We start from the raw sequence: 19,605 nt of genomic DNA on the forward strand, positions 1-19,605 counted from the left end.
AGAGAACAGAACAATCAATTCTAAGGCATGGTAATCAGCAATCAGTTGTACAGTGTAAGCTGGTAAAAGTTGTGATGGTTAGTTCAGTTTTTGGCATTGTAGAGGTATTTTTCCAACTTGATTTCATTGAAGTGCTAGTACAATAGGCTTTGATTCACTGAGTTTGAGGAAATAGAAGTATGGGGGAAAGAGAGAGTGAGTTATTCTCTTGGTGGAGTGCATTTGTGGAGCTGTAAGGAATCTTGTGAAAGAGGTGTTGCTGTTAGGTAGAGAAATATTAGCTATGTTCTTAACAAGTTTTATGTTGTTTATGAAGAAAGGGATTTTACGGCTCTAGGTTTTTCACATAGGAAGGATGTGAACAGTAAGGCCCACTGGTTTAAACAAATAATCAGGACTCAATGGTTCTTGATTTCTAACAGTGAAACAGACTGTAGAATAATGTTATGTTTGATTAAGTGATTGTTGATCAGCTTCAGATATATGTGTTATTCATACATAAAATAGGAAAGAAAAAGAAGTGTTGTCTTCTAGAATCCTTATTCTAGTGTGTGTGTGTGTGTGTGTGTGTGTGTGTGTGTGTGTCCCCTAATCTGGTTATTTTATGTAAAGGATTGATTACATTAAATTTAGGTTTATGACACAGTAAACTGTAAACTATTTTTTTTTCATCCATACATTTAAGTGGTCTCTCTTTACACTGTGCTCTAGCAACAATTTTTAGATTCCTGTGAATTAGATTAACTGTGGTTGTACCTTCATTATTATTAACAACTCTCTAACTAGCAGCCACTCTGATATCATATGGCTAAGATGACCAAAAACCCCATGACAGAATAATTTATTATGACCAAACATTTATCTGAAATCATTGCTTAAAATACCAGATTTCTTTTTTATTTGACATCAAGATTGTGTTCTTGCAAGTGAGTATATTTGGACTTTGAGAGAAATTAAAGCTAAGGAAATGTTTGTGAGTAGTTTTGAGTTCAGAACTGTAGCATGTAAATACAGGGCTAAACTTTTATGGACTAATCTTTCCATGTGTCAGAAATGAATTTCATATTTACAAGCCTTTCATAAACCTATATGTGGTAGAGCAGAGGACACGTACACACATATGTGGCAAACAAAAGGGAAGTAAGAAAGAATCATGCTATATACTTAAGGCAGAATATAAATAAAGGGGATTGAGATAGGAAATGCTCTGATGAGTACTTAATGATGTTTTTTGCAATGAGATTCAAATTGACTTAAGGGTATTATGTTAGTTTACCCAAAGCTGTTAACAAAATCAGTCAGATTCTGGAGGCTTGATCCATGAAACAAAAGTCAGCAACAATACTACTCTTACATTCAAAAATACATAACTTCATGGTTTGCCCAAGAAGCTGATGAAGTGGTTTCAGCTCCTTCATGCAAGATTCTGGGAAAGGGGTGAGACTCATCTGTTTAGACAACTTTGGGTTCATAGAATCAGAGAATCATTAAGGTTGGAAAAGACCTCCAAGATCATCTGGTCCAACCATCACCCTACCACCAATGTCACCCACTAAACCATGTCCCTAAGCACCACGTCCAACCTTTCCTTAAACATCCCCAGGGACGGTGACTCCACCACCTCCCTGGGTAACCCGTTCCAATGCCTGACTGCTCTTTCTGAGAAGAAATTCCTCCTAATTTCCAACCTGAAATTTGTAGTTGTAGTGGTAGTTGGGTTGTAGTTACACGGCCAGTTCAAGCTTGCGTGAGATGCTTCTACCAAAAGAACTGCCTTTAGCCTTCTGTTAGATTTAGGTCCTAATTAATTATGATTAAAGAGATGATAAAAACCATCTTGCAAATTGCATTTTCCATAAAAATTGCAATTAATTAAAGTATTTTATGGACACTATTGGGCATTCTCTTTAATAGCAATTATATCTACAAAATGGTTTTTTTGGACAAGATTTCACCTTCCTTCTGCAGTTCAAGCAATATGTAGCTGTTTCGCAACTCACGTTGCAGTAATTGAAATAATGAAATGTTAATGCTTGTTGATTAAAATTTGACTTTTCTCTCCATAATTTACAAAATATATTCAAAACTGGTTTTCCTGAGGAAAGCCATATTATGTGAGAGACTGTTTGATAGCATGAGTTTGTATGGAGTCTTGGTCTGAGCTCAGGAGAAGCAGCCCAGTGCTGAACAATGCAGGACCAGCTTGCTGACCTTCACTTGACACTTGGTAAGATCCATCCGTCATATTTGAAAAAAACAGGTTGCTTTTTGTTTGATTTAAATCTACTTCATGGTAGCATTAAGAAGTCCCAGCCAAAATAGAGTCTTTAGGAATCAAAACCTGTGTATGCCGTGTTAGTTGCTGCATGTGTTGGGCCTACACCCCACGCAGCCTGGTGACCTGGCTGAGTGATTTTTCTGCCTTTGAGACCGGCCAGCCCTGTCTGTGGTCACTGACAAACGTGGTTGATGGGGGAGCAACATAAGCTGTTTGCACAGTGCGTGGCATTTCTTGAGGGCTGCTGAAGACCTAACCTGTGCCACAGTTGAGCTTTAGACAAGCCATGCTTCCTGAGAGGACAGGGAGGCCTGGTCTCTCTCGACTTCCTTCATGTCTGGCATGAAGCCACTGGACGTGGCTATGGATGGCGAAGAGGAGTGAATAAATCCATCCAGGGGGCTCAGTTCTCCTGTGGCCAGCATGAACAACAGGTGGTTGTGTAAAACCACTTTTGTGACCATGATGTGGGCTGTTTTCTCGACCTGCCTGTCAGTGAGAAAGTCGAGTAAAGCTTGGAGCTGTTTAAAGCAACCTTCTTTCCTTCAGCCATTAGTGTAATAGCAAACAATGATAACATAGACTTGGTTAAAATTAATGAATTCATAAGATTTTAAACTGCATTAGGGGAATCAGGAGATTTCTCTGTCAGCAGGTCTCATTTAATAGGAAAATAAGGAGAGGTAGAGACTTAGTTATCTTTAGTTATGATTTAGGTTTGTTGTTGTTTTGGAAGGCTCATGTCTGTGGTATCACATCCTTCACTGCTCGTAGGAGGATGAGTAGGTTTAGCAGAGCACATTCTGTGTTTCTCCACTTGTAGGTAGAGGTGTTCAGAAACCTTAGATCACTGAGCTTTGAAGGGTTTTGTCTGAAACAAAGCAAAAATTTTCCAAATTAGCCAAGCCTCCAAATCCAAGGCTGCCTGCAGGTATTGTTGCTGTCCTCCCTGAAACTGGCAAGAACATCATATTCCCTGAATAGGTACAAGAAGTTCCTCTTCACTAGAAATTCATGTTTTTGTTGGCTATATTCCTTGATGGATCAAATCAAATAAAAAAATTAAAATCCAGCAAACTAGAAACCCATTAATTCTGCACAAAGAGATGATTCGTATTACCCTGTTAGGCAGTCCTATATGTACAGAACAACATACTTAAAACCAAAAAAAGGCTTTTCAGATGTCCAAGATGAGCTAAACTACACTTGCTGCTTAGCATCATTTATGGGAATATGCAGCAATGCAAATGTCCTTACCGTAATGTCATAACATCATTATAATTTCACCCTTCCTCTCAGCGCTTTATTTGTGCCAATTTCTTAAGTGACCGCCTGAGACATTTCGTGAAAGTCTTTCCTAATTAACAAGGAATTGTTTAGGGTTGTGATTTTCCTGCTGATTCTTATTGTGCTGATTAGATATGGGCACATGCTCATGTTTGTGTTCATTACATGTTCTTGACTGTGCTGGATGATTCACAGTCTGCTGCAACGGGGGGAAGTATACGGTCTGCTGACTGGATGTAGCTTGTAATTCAGTTTATTACGGACTGCGGACTCTGTCTTGGCAGAATGAAGGTGATGGTATTTTTCTAATGCTAGAGTTTTGTTAATATATGTGGCCTATCAAATTTATCTGAAAGTCCTCAGTAAAGAAAATGTTGAACACATTGGACTGATACCTAGGACACTGCAGTTCGGTGTGCAGATATGGGAACCTCATCAGATTCTGACTGATGTCACTGAGATTTAATTTAATTTTGAATCAGATTCTGCAGACATAAAGGTATATTGTAGCACCAACTAGATATTTCCATGGGGTGAAGCAGGGTGTGGCAGCCTTGCAGTAGCCTACATCTGCCTGGATGTTGTGAGTAGAAATAACGTCTTCAGTCTTAAGTCGTTTCCTGATAACGCAGAGATAGTGAGCCATGTAAAGGCACAACCACCGACGTCACAAGCTACATGGATTCACATGGCTGAAATCTATCTGGCAATGGTTTTATTGGCCTTTCTCTGTTTTCTCCAACCCCATCACAGACAGAAATAAATGACAGACATCTGCTGAAGGTTTCTTAGTGTGCCAATAATTAGGATAGTGTCTCTTTCCTTCCAATCTCACCATACTACACACAAACAAAGCCTTCCCCTCTCTACAGAGGAGGTAATAATAAATTATCTTTTGGTTAGTGGTTATTATGACTTAGAGTGGACTTCTCAGTCACTGAGAGGTCACCCGCAGAAAGGGAGTCTTGGTGAAATTGAAAGCTTTGCGCGTATACAACAGTGACTTGACTCACTACCTGGGTGTCAGCAAGAGATACAGTGTAAGTAGAAAAATTAAGTTTTCTAGCGTTTCTTCCTTTCAGAAGGATTTTCTTAATGTTTAGTTTTTTGAAAGATGGCTGAAGTCTCTTGTGGGCTTTTTATTTCTAGATTTTGCAAAGAGAACATTAGAAAATTGATGAACTAAATGGGAGATAGAGGCATGTCTGTTACCACAGTAGTCCCCAGGGCACTGCCTGTAATCTCTGCTTTCAGAAAACAGACTTCCCAGCTGGTCTTATTCACCTATTTAAAATACCAGCAGTCTCCTTCATAATTTGCCGCATTTTTTGTGATGAAAGGTTGTTGGAAGCAAAAACAAAACCATCAAGTGTATTAAGGCCAAGAGACAAGGACTGCAGAAGTTTGTCTTGGAATGTAGCTGGTAAAAGGCTGTAAAACTGGCTTTTCTTGTAAAATGGAGGTACTATTGACTCTTTCACAAAAGAGTCAAAGTCACAAAAGGTAAATCTCACAAAAGCAGACTAGTAATATGAACAGGGATAAACTGTCCTGCCTCTCCAAACCACAAGGATACCTAAAACAGGCTGTATCAGGACCATGAAAAGTCTGTACCAGGACCACCAAAGGTGATTTGTTCCAGTGCGTTATTTCAAAATCCAGATCACAGTCTTGTAAAAATGTAAGGGAGTGTAGAATTGGAGAGTAAACCTAGTCCGGTAGGGAGATGCAACACTGAATTTGGTTGCAACGTGAATTTGGTCTCAACGTGGGTTTGGTTGCAGGGCTCCCATTCGTGTCCATAACTAACAGGAGCACGTTGTGGCATCATAAATCCCCTTTCAAATAATTCTGTGCATTCTCTTATGAGAAGAAAAATAATATTGTCATTTCAGGACAACAGGTATGCTTTAGTTTCAATAAATAATAAAAAAGGATGCATGAATTTAAATATATTCACAGAATATGAATTTATTTTCATCTTCTGAAAATTAGAGAATTCTGGGATAAACAAAATGGAAGCTTTATTTCATTTTTGTTCTGAGCCATGTGCAGGAGAAGGCAGTGGAAGGGTTTTTTATTTTCATCATTCACAGAAATATAGTAGTGACATAGTCCGTACTAATAGGCCTACTGCAGATGCAAATACAGTACACATGATACATCTGTTCCCTTTTTCAGAACAGAGTTTACAAAGTAATTCTGAATTGAATTTTTAAGCGTGCCCTTCAAATCCAAAACTTCCTTATCATCAATGACTTTATACTGATATTAGATAAGTCATGTAATATAAGACAATCTACACAAAGAAGCCTTTTGCAAACTAATTATACATATAAGAAGTAGGGAAGCAGCAGATGCAGCATGGAGAAAGATATATGAAGACATATACATTGAATATTCACATAAATATAGATGATCAATACCTGTTATTTTTACCTGACCTATTTCTTTTTGTTAATGGTCATGAATTACAGAATGGTTAGTTTTGTACCGCAGTACAAAACTGCCTTGCCAATGAACTTTAGCATTGCGCACATGCACGCACACACACAAGTGCAATTTAGGGAGTCTAAACACATAAAGAGATGATGAGTGAATCATATAGTCCCGTGTGCCAGGCCACAAAAGTGACTGGAAGATAAGTCCAGGGTTACTCTTCGTATAAGAATGTGCACGCAGTCACACGTCAGTCAGGTCCTGTGTAAGTCTTCCCAGCTGGAATGCAGGACGGACTTACAAGGTACTACAGACTGCTGGTGAGCCATGGAAGTCTCAAATATTAGAAATAAATAAAAGCCACAGATCTGTTTTTTAAATTTATAAACTGTACTTTTGGAAGGCTCATTTTAGATATTTCAGATTTTTTTTCATGCTTGAGAAATTAGTGAACCATCTACTTAATAAGAAGTTTTTAAATGCAGTTTGTGCATATATATATATATATAATATATATATATATGGACTTGCTATATATGTGGAAATGACAACTGTTTTGTAAGAATGCAGAAAATACTTGTGAAAGAAGAGCACCGTCTAGGCTTACAATATAAGAATAATACATAATGTACTATAAGTAAAACAGCATTCTGAACAATCACAACTGTTTTGGGGTATCTGAAGGCCTCTGTGGCTGATTACTCATATTCTGCATATTAAGTAGGGTCAGGTGTTGGAGTCGCTGAGCACCAATTTCCCATTGATTTTGTTTAGAGTTGCTTGGACAGATCGTTAGAGCTGTGTGAATAATAATTTCTGTGATTCACTGGCAATTCTGAGAAATCTGAAACTCTTAACTGGAAAGCACAGTGCTAGTCTGTTTATTTGCTAGGGAAAAAAAAAAGTGTCAACCAAAACATCTTGTTTCAGTTCTGAGTATCTTTAATAAAAGCAAAGGAAATTTGGAATCAAAGGGTTGCATTCGGAGAAGTCCATGGGATCAGCTCATAAAAGCTTGGAGGAGCTTTTCCCATCTTTTTCCAAAACCTAATGAAATGTTGTGCCCAGGTCTAGGCTGATCGCTCTTCAGCTGGAGACCCCAGTTCTTGCTGTCCCACAGTAGCAGCGCTGCAGAGGCCCAGAACTGGAGGAGTTTGGTCTGTCCTCCTGTTCCAGAGCAGGATGCTCTTGCTAATAGCTAACAGAGGCACTGCCTCTGGAAATGAAGGCTTCTGCATACCTCTCCCTCTTGAATCCCCATACGATTTATGTTTTATCAGTGAAATTGCTCACAAATTCTACAGTCCCCTAGGAAGGCTAATAAAAGTCTTTTATATCTATAATCTATATGTGCTGGCAAACTTGGAATAAATTTACATATATGAAAAAGAACAAATTTAGATAATTGAAGAGTACAAAGCTTAGTGCTGAGAACATACAATAGTATCTCTTCCACCAGATGTGTGTGACTAAGCAGCATCTTATTACTGGTTACAGAACGCGAATTCCAGAAAGGGCCATTAAAGATATGGCCTTTAAATGTACAGGGAGAGAAACGGTTATTTACCTAGTGCCAGAAATTGCAAAGTAGCAGGCACAAATTATATGGCCGGTGGAAATTGGACAGCAAAATCCGCTTTTCCTCAGTTACGTTGTTCATAAAAGGAGAATGCTGTAGTAGGCTGTGTAAGTGCTTAGGAAAATGATCCGTGGAAAAGTACTATTTCAAAATGTGTTTAGTGTTATATGGGAACCCTCATTGTGTGTACAGTTATTTAGTTGTGTGTGTTTACTCCTGTGAATTCTTAACAAAGCAGGGAGACGCCAGCTTCTTGCTTTTATCAGTAGATACCTATGAATAGACTCAGCACTTGCATTCCTTCAGTGTCAGAACTTTATTGAGAAAACTGGAGAGAGATTGGGAGGGGGTACATGTTTTTTCCAGGTTTTATGCTTTGTTTTAAAATAACAGTAATAAAAATTTTTAACCCTGATATTAGGGTATTTTAACCATTTTTTCCCATGAGAAACTCTTGAATGATAAGCAATGGATAAGTAAGGTAGAAGCTTTCAGATTTATTAAGCAAACTCACAAAACAGGGGCAGCTAGACTTAAGAATTTTACTAAAATGTAAATTGTGTGTCATATTTTTCATCTTTGCCCAGATGGCATGGATTATTGGTGACCAGAAGAAATGACGCCTCTTACTCTTCTAAGCTGACTCAGTGCTCCTAATGTTAGTCAGTGGCTTACAGGAGTGTTACAATAAAGATAAGAGTGAAATATTTTTAGTCTGATCTACTGTGTACATCTCATGAAACACTTGATTTAGAGCTCGTGGAGGGGGAAATTATTTTACAGTCAGGAAGATGCAGTCTTAAATCCAGCTAATAACTTGAAATCTAGATGTCCAGCTCAGCCAGAGGCTTCTGGTACAATTACAATTGGCTGCTGTCTTTCCGTGGCAATGAATTCCTTCTCTTGTCTGTTGTGACACATAGGTGAAAAACATGCAGCAGAGCCGGATGATGCAGAGCTGGTGAGCCTCAGCAAAAGGCTGGTGGAGAACGCAGTGCTCAAGGCTGTACAGCAATATTTAGAAGAAACGCAAAACAAAACCAGACAGACTGATGGAAGCCCTGTGAAAACTGAGGAAGCAGCTAGTGGCACTAAGAATGAGAGCGACAATGACAACAGCAAGTGAGCACTGTGCAAAAGCCCAGGAGCAAATATCCCACCGAGAATAACCACAAAAACATGTCCCGGCTCCTTGCTGAAACTTGCTAAGTGGTGCTGGGTGACAGGCACTCTGCTTTGTGAGTCTCTTATCAAAAGTTTGTTCTGAACCGAAGGACACTGCCGACGAGCCTAACAAGTGCTGGCGTTGCTGAAAATCTGTCGAATGCTGAGAGGGATGGACTGTGGAAAAAAGGCAAGAATGGTGAATCAGACAGCTCCAGTCTTCACTGGCTCTTCACCAAGAGCCCCTTCCTTGCTTTTGGAGAGAAACTGAGCCCTCTGTGTTTGCCTTTCGGGTTGTGATGAATGGCCACGGAAGGGGCCTCGCCGTATGTGGAAACAATGCCCTCCGTGCTGCTTGGCGCTGCCACAGGGCTGCTCGCTGGATGCGAGAGCACATTCTGTTTCGTAGTCAGCGGCGGTCATCCCAGGCTAAAAATTACCACTACAGATATTCCTCGCAGATACTGTTACACAGTATGTAATATAGCAGGAGTTTCTCTTAAATGTGACACTGTTCTGTTCTGTACTTTGTGGTAACATTTGTTGATGCAAATTGTATTTTTTTTTGACAGAGTACCTTTTTATAAAAAATCAATATGGGAAAAAGCACTTAATACTGTCCAAAACAGATATGATCTCTTTTTCTCTGTACATTAATGATTCTAAGTGACATTAGTTATTATAAAACGTTATATTGTTCTTCTCCTCTAGGAAAGAACCGTGAAGCAGACTTAGTAAAGGAAGCTTTGCACAGAGAAACACAGGCCCTGTTATCCAGACTGAATCAGATAAAGGAGCTGTTATCCAGTCCAGAGATCCGCATGAAAATTAGCAAAGAATTGTTTGAAGACAACTCTAACAGTAAATGGAAAAGTTGTATCAGCTCTGGATCGCCAAATGCATGATTGTAAATTGCTGTGATGTGAGATCTCACCAGGTTGTTCGAAGACGAAAAACATTTCTTCAAGAAATTTTCTTATCCCTGTTCATCTTTTTTTTACTGAAAATACGATTGGTGTAAATGGCTCATGAGGAATATACTGAAGTACTTGCACAGAAGGAGTATAGTTCATCATTAAATACAACTACTCCTCAGCACCACTTTGAAACACACGTGAGTGTGCAGGTAGACAACATGATTCCAAAGTGGAAAACTACTGGCGTCAAATACAGCTGAGCAAACACTGTGCCCTTCCTTTATCATTGTGAAAAATTTAGACTTTTCTCATAGATTCTTTCTCTAGCAGTGATATACGAATATTAAAAATATTGATGCTTTTAAATACTTTAACGTGTGTATTTGAAAAAAGCTCTTTTAATTATCTGCCTTTTGTATACATACTGGCATTTTGGGTTAGCACTGTCTATTTTTATTTTTTTTAACAGCACTTGAATACATGTATAGATGCTGATATGCTGTTTCTGCTTATGTTTACACTAACACAAGAATGTTTTAAATTTCAGAATGAAATTCAGACTCCACTGATCTCAATGTCAAACTCTTGTTGGCTTTAATGGAGTCAGGATGCTGCAATTAAGATCTCATGAAAATAATAATATTCCTCGGGGTGATATTTGCCTTTTCATTTTTGTAGAACAGTGTTTTATGTTTTCTGTTTTTGATGTCTCCTCCATCTCTACCTTCAGTTGCCTGGGGTGGGGTGTCAGTTTGCTCTGTGGGGTGTCATTGTTCCCTCCGTACACCCACAAGATTCAGCGAAGCTTTGGATGTACAATGCAGGAATAGGTCCAATATTTGAACTTTTTATAAATATTGTTTTAAATTTCCTCTGATGATAAAAGTTATTTAATACGTGTTGTGATTGGTATCAGTTTTGTGCTGTTAGAACAGCTGTGTGCATATTCTTCATTGGTCTCAAGCACTGGTCATTTATCTCATGCTTCATGGCTTATTTTTTTTTCCTCATTTGATATATAACAGTATATTCTGAAATGTCTCATACATTTCTCAATCCATGCTCACAATAAAGTATTTCTTCCTTTGCACTCTGTGTATGTTTTCACCCATCTCCAAATGGATTTTTAATAAAATGAGGTACTTTGCAAGTAACAAAACTGACAGAACCATTGCTTGGATGAATCACCCCCACAATGCTGACTGCGGGTCTCGAGCCAAGACACTGAGCTAGAGCTTGGATGCTGAAATCATGTGAAGAAATTTATGCAGATAAGCTAGTCCCAAGTCATGGATTTTAAAAAGCCACCAGGAATCACATTCTCTTCTTTGAATCACAGAGTCGCAGAATCATCTAGGTTGGAAGAGACCTCCAAGATCACCAAGTCCAACCTCTGACCGAACACTAACAAGCCCTCCACTAAACCATATCGCTAAGCTCTACATCTAAACGTCTTTTAAAGACCTCCAGGGATGGTGACTCAGCCACCTCCCCCTGGGCAGCCCATTTTAATTGCTAACTTCATCAAAAAAATCCCAGGGCAAAATTTTAAATGGTAAAACTTCACCGTTCTCTAGAAATTAACCTATCGTTTGGGCATTATGGGTTTAGAAGGAAATATGGCTACAGCTTCCTTGAGGTACATATCCAATCTTCAACCTCAAAAATTGTGTTTGAATTTAACAAATGGTCTAAATATTCTCTAGATATAAAAATAAAATCAGAATTTGCCATCCTGGCATAGGTCTGGGAAAAATGACAAACAAACCCTACAGGAGACCTGCGTTATTCTCAATCAGGAACTGCAGGTTCGAGGCTCCCCCATAGCCTCTAGAAAGACATTAGATGTCCCTGTTTAAGCAACTGAATCCCACCCTTGATTTTCAGATGTTTTGACCTGTGAAAATCAACTGGGCTTTTGTTTCTGAAGCACTGTTTCTTTTAAAATGCAAGCCATAGCCTTTAATTCTGGGTTTGACAAGGTGCCTCTACTAATTTACTCAAAATTGAGCTCAAAATAGGGTAAACCAAAACAATCCTGCATCTAGATTCATGCTCTTACAACAGCCCTTCTTCCCCTCTCTCTCTGTTTTGTTTTGGTTTTGGTTTTGTTTGCTTGTTTTTTTGCTTCTGGCAGCAGAGCCTGCTTGCCGTATTGAAGCAGAAATCTCTGGTACGGAGCTGCGAGGTGAGCACTGAAGAACACAGATACACAGAGACTGAACCTAATATAGAAAGGTGTGAAGCTCTGAGCAGCATATGACAGAACAAATATGCTGCCTTCCTCACACTCCTGAGTAATTTTCAGATATTTCTGATTTTTAATTAAGTCCTTCTTTTGGAGAACGTCTTGAGGTAGTGATGCACAGGTTATTCTGGGAAAGCGTTGGCAGATGGTGCAAGTTTGTCCATGTTCTGTTTTCAGTTCTACCTTCTAGCTCGCACTCAAGAGTATTTCTGTGCTGTTGGTTGTGGAGATGTCTGTGACAGCTCCAAAGCAGCTTCCAGGACTACTCTAGGTGGAACTCAATGGGCTGCTGTGACCCACTGAGAAACTGTCTGATATCAACACTTGCTCTGGGCGTAGACCACGAAATTTGCAGAAGCCATGCTTTTGGTACCTAAGCAGCCCGTGCCATACATTGCCTGCACTGTTGAGCTGTGCAATCAGAGGTGTTAGGGGCTGACAGAGTAAACAGAGAGATCAGTAAATCAGAGGATCCCAGGCTGTAAGGGGAACCACAAGTGTCATTGCTTCCAGCTCCTGAAATCTGTGTGAGTCCTGCCCAATAAGACACTAATTCTCTGATGTGGGAAGAGAGACTGTTTTAGAAGCCGATGTCTCTAAGCATAGGTGAACATGGCATAAGGATGCTTGGCCTGCAAGCTAGGCAGTAACAAAAGATGAATGTACAACAAGCTCTTTGTAAAAAGGAGACTGACTGGCGTTTCTGTGCTGACTGAAGGCGATACAAATCTAAAAGGTTTGGAACTTAAGGTCAGATTCAGGCACTGTGCATCCAGATACACAGATACTGGGATCCACTTTGGATAATACCCTGTATCTACCAACAGGCTTATTGAAATAACTACGATGCTTTCAATGGTAAAAATGCACCTTCATGTCAAAGTTATACAATCCGGAAGTTAGGATTGAAGAGACCTCATGGTCTGTATTTATGGAAGTTTCTGATTATAACTGCACACCTCTACCTGTGCTATTTTGGCCTAAATGCCGTGTGAGTCTGTGAGGGCTCAAGGGGTGTCAGCCCTATTTCGTTCCAGTGACAAGAACGATACCATTTAATTTTTATGTCAGTCTAGACATGTGACTCGTGTCTTCTTGTTAGTATTCTGATTTTGTAAAGGTCTCGATAGATGTCCTACATGTTTATATAACCAGCCAGCAGGAAAAATAGAAGAGAAGCAGCGAAGTCACCACACTCAGCTGAGCCTGTAAGTTGAGCTTCAATAGAAATACACATTTGCATTTTAAATTCAGTTATGTCTGAGAATATGCTGGTGTAATTAAGTGTAAACCGAAAATTTTCCAGTGCAGATGCGACACCACCTGCAGAGGCAGAGCCAGTCCTGTGGCTGTGGAGGGAGCCCAGCCACTGGACGCCTGGGGCTTCACTCTGCTCCTAACCGAGGGTTTTGTTTTGCACAGACTTTTTCAAAACAGCCTTATATCCATGGATTCCCCTGCCTCTGATCAACTCTTAATGACACGTTGTCTTAGCCTTAGCAAATGAGCGTCTGAACTGGCTGCGTGGCTTTCAGCAGTTTCTCTCCCTGCAGAGGAGGGGAAAATCTGCCACTGAAATCCCAAAGACGTTGTCTTTGCAGAGCCACTCCTGATGCTGTGCGAGGGCAGAGGAGGCTGTCTGCTGAAGTCTTTACCTACAGGTGACTGCTGTCTAATCCTGAAGCAGCAGGGACAGCCTAAAACCACCAGGCAAAAGCAGCTCCTGAGGGATGCACCCTCCCAGAACCAGCCGGCCAGTGGTTGAGCCGTGTGGCCAGGGGCCAGTCAGATGAAGTAAGTGGTTCTAGCCTTGTGAAAATTGTTCCCAGCCAGGCTCACCCCGTCACTTAACACATGAGCACCTTTTGGACTTTCAGTTCCTCCGTAAGGTTTCACATAATGATAAAGCGTGCTGTCTGAGATTGGTGAAGACTGCCTTTGCTTGCAAAGAACTCCTTGGAGCCATACAACAATGGCCTATAATAATCACAGGAAACAATTTGCACCTTCTTTTCCAGTTAAGTAAAATCGTCAAGCTGACCTGCTTTCAGGGGCGAGGAGTCACGCCACTCCTATGGGAAAGGAAACTATTTGAACGCTGCAAACGGGAGCGCGTTAATGCTGGCATGTGTTTTACTCCGCCACTCCTTTGATCAATACAATTTCTGTATAAGCAAGTTCTGAGTGTGCACGCATCCTCTCATTTATATTCTCCTCATGTTAAGTCTTTATAATGAGAACATTTGTACAGAATGAAAATCAGTCCTGAGAGACAGCAAGGCTGAGAAGTAAAACACATTCGTAGTGGAGCAATAATTAGAACAGTACCTAGGAAAACAAAAAGCGATATGGCTGCCATTCCTGGCATAGCAAAGGGGGCACGCTGGCATTGATAAGCAAATAACTGTTACAGCAAGAGGCTGGAGTTCGACTGCTGGGGTCTGCACTCTGCTCCCACTGCTGTTTCTGTTTTGTTTAGCGACTTTTGGATGCAAAATGCATTAGCAGAGACTGGGATGTGGAACTATTTCTTCCAAGGGTCTGTCCTCATTACTGGAAAATAAAGTCCCCTTTTGCTCTTGGTGATTAAGGATTATCCCAATCAAAAATGGAGAATTAGAGTAATTAAAAGAGTTGATTAAGAAACGACACATGAAGATTTCAGCAGAATCTTATTTGAAATAAAAGGAGTTTTTCTTTCAGATAAGAAAGGCAGAGATGTTTTGAGGTCAGGATAGACTCTAGAGATTCTGGTTTTTCAGGAAAATTGCAATTTGAATTAAAACTCATGGAAAGCACTTTCAGAATCATTTTTAAAATTATTTTCTTTCCCCAGCCATACAGAGAACTTCAGACACTGAAACCTTCAGAAGAGAAGAAGAAAAAAAACAGATGCTGGTATGAGTTTACTTCAGTCATAACTCAGACAACCAGAATGTAACAGAAAAACAAAGTCAAGAGAAAATACCGTCAGCTACTGGTAAAATCAGAATGTAGGTGCCAGAGTAAGAAAGGTTTGATAAGTTAAAATGTTTGGAAGAATAACTGATGAAAGGAGGTGCTCTCTGCATCTGGCCAGTCAAAGGGTGCACACCTGCGTTTGTCACTCAGCAGCACTGTTATAGGCAAATGTCACAATATCCAGTCACATTTTCCAATCAAATACATCAGAGAGGAAAGGCTGAATGATCATGTTGCTGTGAAATACTACTCTGGCAGAGTGCCGGAGTGAAGTGATATATGAAATGTTGCAGGATAGCGGCTAAATCAAGACAAAGCAGTCTGAGATTGAATCTGCAAGCTCAAGGCAGTGATCTCTGGGGAAGCAAAGAAACAGAATTTGCATTTGAAACTCCTTTAACTAATAAATTTTGCCATTGTGCAGGTCCACTGAAGTGCTGTGTCTAGAAATCAAAGGGGACCAAGTAGTCAAATCCCTAAATGTGCACAGAAAGCAACAGAAACTAATTGTGAATGATCTTATAGTCCCGGGCTGCCCACGCTCCCAGCCAGCAGAGCAATGGCACAGAGCAGAGTGGGAAACAAATCTCCCTCCCTGCTCTAGGAGCACATTTATGACTGAACGCTTGTAAGTGGCTGGGTGTGATGACTGCAGCATCAAGCTCTGCGTTGTGTCATGTTATGCTTGTAAAGCACGGACTACAAGAGGAAATGAAATGTCTGTTCTTTGTATAGGTAGCATCAGCAAACCTATTTAGGCTGATTACCAGCCACTGCGCAACCAGGCAGAATCATCAAGCAAATAGGATAACTAGATAAATTAAAAGACTCCTTACCATTACGCTGTAAAATGGGTGCAGTGAACTGCACCTGGGTGCAGTGAACGATTGCTAACAAAGGGACAATGTAGAGAATCGCTAAACCACTGTGCTAAATGAATAATACTGCAAAGATAAGGAAGAAATTTCAAAAGTAAAGGTGCAAAAAGGAAAATGCAGATTAATTTTTAAGTAAATATATTTTATTATATTCATAACTTCACCCTTCCTGTCAAAACTTCAAGTGCAGGACAGCTCTCGAAAAGCTATTGCTCCATTATGCTAAAACCATAAAAAAACTCTAAAGTGTTAATCAAGGAAACACAACTGAAACTGCTTTTAGAATTAAATCTAGCATACATGTAGAAATAGATCAATTGCTCATCAAGCTAGCATTTATTGTAAATTATCTAACATTTTCTTTACATATGTATTCTAGAATTTTCTGAGTAGAGACAGTAATAATCTTTCTCGAAATACAGGAAAGGGATTGAAATACACAGGACAGTCAACTTGTACCTTAAAAGAAGATTAAAAGTAGGAAATGAAGTTATGCACTTTTTTGAGAGACTGGAAATGGGCTTATCCAGTTATGTACTAGACACTTTTCCATTTTCGGTATATGAGGATTTATTACTTTCAAAATAGCAGAGGTTAAACATATTACTGGACATTACTGGATTTAGAGAGTCACAGAAAAATGCATGGAGAACCCACAGATCAATTTGTGTCATTTTGTCTTGTTGCTGCCGTGTAATTTCAGACTGTTGGAAGACCACTCTCGTCTGTGGTAACTATGGGGATTCTCCTTCATAATTATCTACTGAGCTTCTGGCTCTTTTCCTAGTGTAGCATTTCTGGACCACCGATATGAATTAATAATTTATGTAAATTAATAATTTACACTAGGGGGGGTCTGATGAAATAACAGCGCCTAGAGGCCACGGGATCAAAGTGAAGATCTTCACTGTAGTCACTGAACTCATCTGGGTCATGAAGAGGAAATAAAAAGACCTTGTGTGGGAGTTTCCCGTCTTCGTGGAGAAAAGCAACGATGTGCTCTAGCAGGCTGGATGAACAACCGACCCCACCAACATCCGCTTCAGGGCTCAGCTGAGCAAGGGGGGCCCAGCGGGGGGCTCAGCACCAACACCCAGGCTGGCTGGGCCTGGCCGTGCTGCCGCGTGGGTCGGGGAGACCCACAGCCTGTGCCTTGGGGCCTTCGTCCCGTTGTTCCCACCCTACAGGACACCCGTAGCCACACAGCAGCTGGCGGTGTAGCCAGGTCTGCGGCTGTAACGAAAGTCGTTCTCACTACCAGCAGACGTTTCCGCCCAAATACTGCGTTAGCTTATGCATGACTGCATTAATGTTACTATTAATATACCAGGCTCAAGCTGGTCCTCGCAAGAATTAGGAAAAGGAGGTTTCAGAGCAGTGCTAGCTAACATTTGTTAATCATTATTCCTTGCAGAAATCCCTTGGCGCTTTGCTCTGCCAAAACTCTAGGCACTTTCTTAACCCATCTCCTTTGCCAAAGGGAAGATTCCTTTTGCCGCGGCTGGCCCCAGGAGGTTAGTCACGATGGCACAGGAGGCATGCGGCCAAAATCAATCAGAAACCCTGAGGAATGGGTGTTGATCACATACATAAAACCTCCATATTGCATGTAGCCTTCTTTGTGCCTTCTTTTGCCCAGGAATCACCTTACAGGGTCTCTGGTGGGGGCTACATGCTGTCGTGGAAATGCTCACGTTCGGCTGCTTTATGTAATTCATCCCTGACTGTGATGCTTGCATTTGTGGGTTTGTATAAGACCAGTTTAAAAATAAACACCTGGCGCAGCAGAGACCTGGCACAGACCAGGGCAAACACGTTGGTTCGGCTGACTTGCACTGCCCCAGTACTAACGAAGCTTCCTACCTTACCAGCACTCTCCCCAGAAACCATACAAGTAAATTAAGAAGCTTTCAAAAGAAACCATTTCTTAAGCAAGGGAGAGAAAAGCTTACCAATGGGCTAGCTGCTATCTGGGCATTCCATTGGTTGTGTGAGTGGGTGCATTAGGGTAGTTCACAAGGCACAGGCCACAGAGTCTCACTTTTATAGTTTCCGTTGAGACTCAGCACATGGCCACACATGAAACCATGTTCACATCATCACTTGTGTTCCCTTCACTTTCCAGTGCAGCAGCAGAAGCCCATGGCATATAAGTTACCTGTGTGACAGGTGGGTTTTGCCCGTACATGTGAACACCGTGAGGTTCTTCCTTCCTGCCCTTTATTGCCCTGCTAGAAATTAAAATATACTCATATTGGCAGCACACCGAAAAGACAAACAAACCTGGGCTAGGAGACACCAAAGTCAGCAAAACTTTATTCAAATCAAAGTAATCTTCACAAAAGGGTCTTTTATCACTAGGGTTTCTGCATTGAGAGGATGTAGGAGCAGAATCACAAACCTGAACCAGTAAATTTTAATTAGGCAGTTGTTTATAGGCTGGGCTGCTGGCATGAAGAATAGAGCAACTTTTTTTTTTTCTTTTTTCTTTTTTCTTTTTTAATCAGACTACTTCAGAGTTGTATTTAAAAACTGAAAATGTCATTGTCACCCAGCTGAGGTGACAGTCTACAGGAAAGATGCATCCAGGATGGGACATTTATATTAACAAAAATGAAAGTACACTTAGGCCAACAGTGAACATTTTTTTAAATTGGTGATCTGAAACTCTGGGTTAAACACAGTTAAATAGTGGAAAAGTAAACCTGTGAACATTTTTATAAATGCTTTCCACAACTCACATTGCTGTTTTAAGGGCTCAAAGATCATTATGCACAAAATTATGCATGAATAATCAACCCAGCTCCAATGACAAACATAACATTAGAGAAGCATAACATTTTGAGTCTGTTCAAGGAAACAATTTTTTCTCTATTTTTGATAGATTCCCTGCCGATAGCCTTTCAGAGCCAAATGAGAATATGAAATCTATCCCCTGCCCTAGCAGGTATTCCACACATCAAACTGTATTTTACAAGAACAAACACATTATTTCACACCAGAAGTTTCCCCTGTATTCTTTACTCATGAAAATGTAAGAACTGAGTTAAAGCAAAAATCCACCTTTAACAGTAGCCAGGAGCAGCTGCTTAAGTAGTGGCAGCTGAGTGTTTCTTCCCCTGGCAGATCCTCCCATTTTCCAGCAATCAACTTTTCAGGGATTTTGTGAGTGGGAGCTTGCGTCTGGAACTGGAGGCTTTGATTACAAGCCTGATTACCAAACGTGAAAATGATTTCCAAAGAGCAGTGAAGAAATATAAGAAGAGAATAACAAAAGACAGTCGGTGGCATAAGTGAATTAATGAACTAGAGAGAAACCCAGTTCTATTTAACAATAACGAATTGAGTATTATTTGGTATTGTCCCAGCTCTCACTGAAGGTGGGCTGCAAAATGCTGAGAGGCTTGGTTTGTGCATATATGCTACTACTTTCTGCTGTAGATGTGTACCTATAGCACGCACAGGAGGTGGCAAAGCACATACTATATCACAGTCTGTAGCATCACGTAGCAAGCCTTGCCCAAAGTATTTAAATACTTAGATTGAAGGCTGTCTTTTTATTGCCATGCAGAATCAGAAATGTTCAGCTGTTGGGGTACAAAGGATGTGCTAGCATCAAACTGGTGAACAGCTCTGTTTTTCAAACAGGACAGTACAAATCCTCGCCACCTGGATGAGAGGCCACTGCTACCAGCTGAGGAGCAGTCACGTAATTCTGCCTGGAATGGATGTGGTGCCGTTTTCATAGGTGAGCAGTTTAGGTAATTTACACTCTCCCAGGTCAAATGGATTTCAGCTAGACCCGAGGGTCGAATGCAGTGTATTAGGCAAAATAGCTACCACAGGATAGCTTT

At 40.5% G+C, this 19,605-nt stretch overlaps 1 protein-coding gene across 2 annotated transcripts in view; it reads left to right on the forward strand.

The window, feature by feature from the left end:
* AKAP7 (A-kinase anchoring protein 7) overlaps nt 1-10,754 on the forward strand; it is a 91,584-nt gene extending 80,830 nt beyond the window's left edge. The window contains exon 8 of one of the 2 annotated variants that reach the window (XM_083830699.1): nt 9,459-10,754. In XM_083830699.1, coding sequence (XP_083686825.1) covers nt 9,459-9,652 — 194 coding nt within the window. In that variant the 3' untranslated portion in view covers nt 9,653-10,754. Of the gene's footprint in view, nt 1-8,506; nt 9,045-9,458 lie in introns of those variants that run through there. The other variant, XM_083830698.1, reaches the window with a different exon arrangement.
* Nucleotides 10,755-19,605: the final 8,851 nt, after the last annotated feature.

Source organism: Anser anser (genome assembly GCF_964211835.1).
Source record: "Anser anser genome assembly, chromosome: 3".
Lineage (NCBI taxonomy): Eukaryota > Metazoa > Chordata > Aves > Anseriformes > Anatidae > Anser > Anser anser.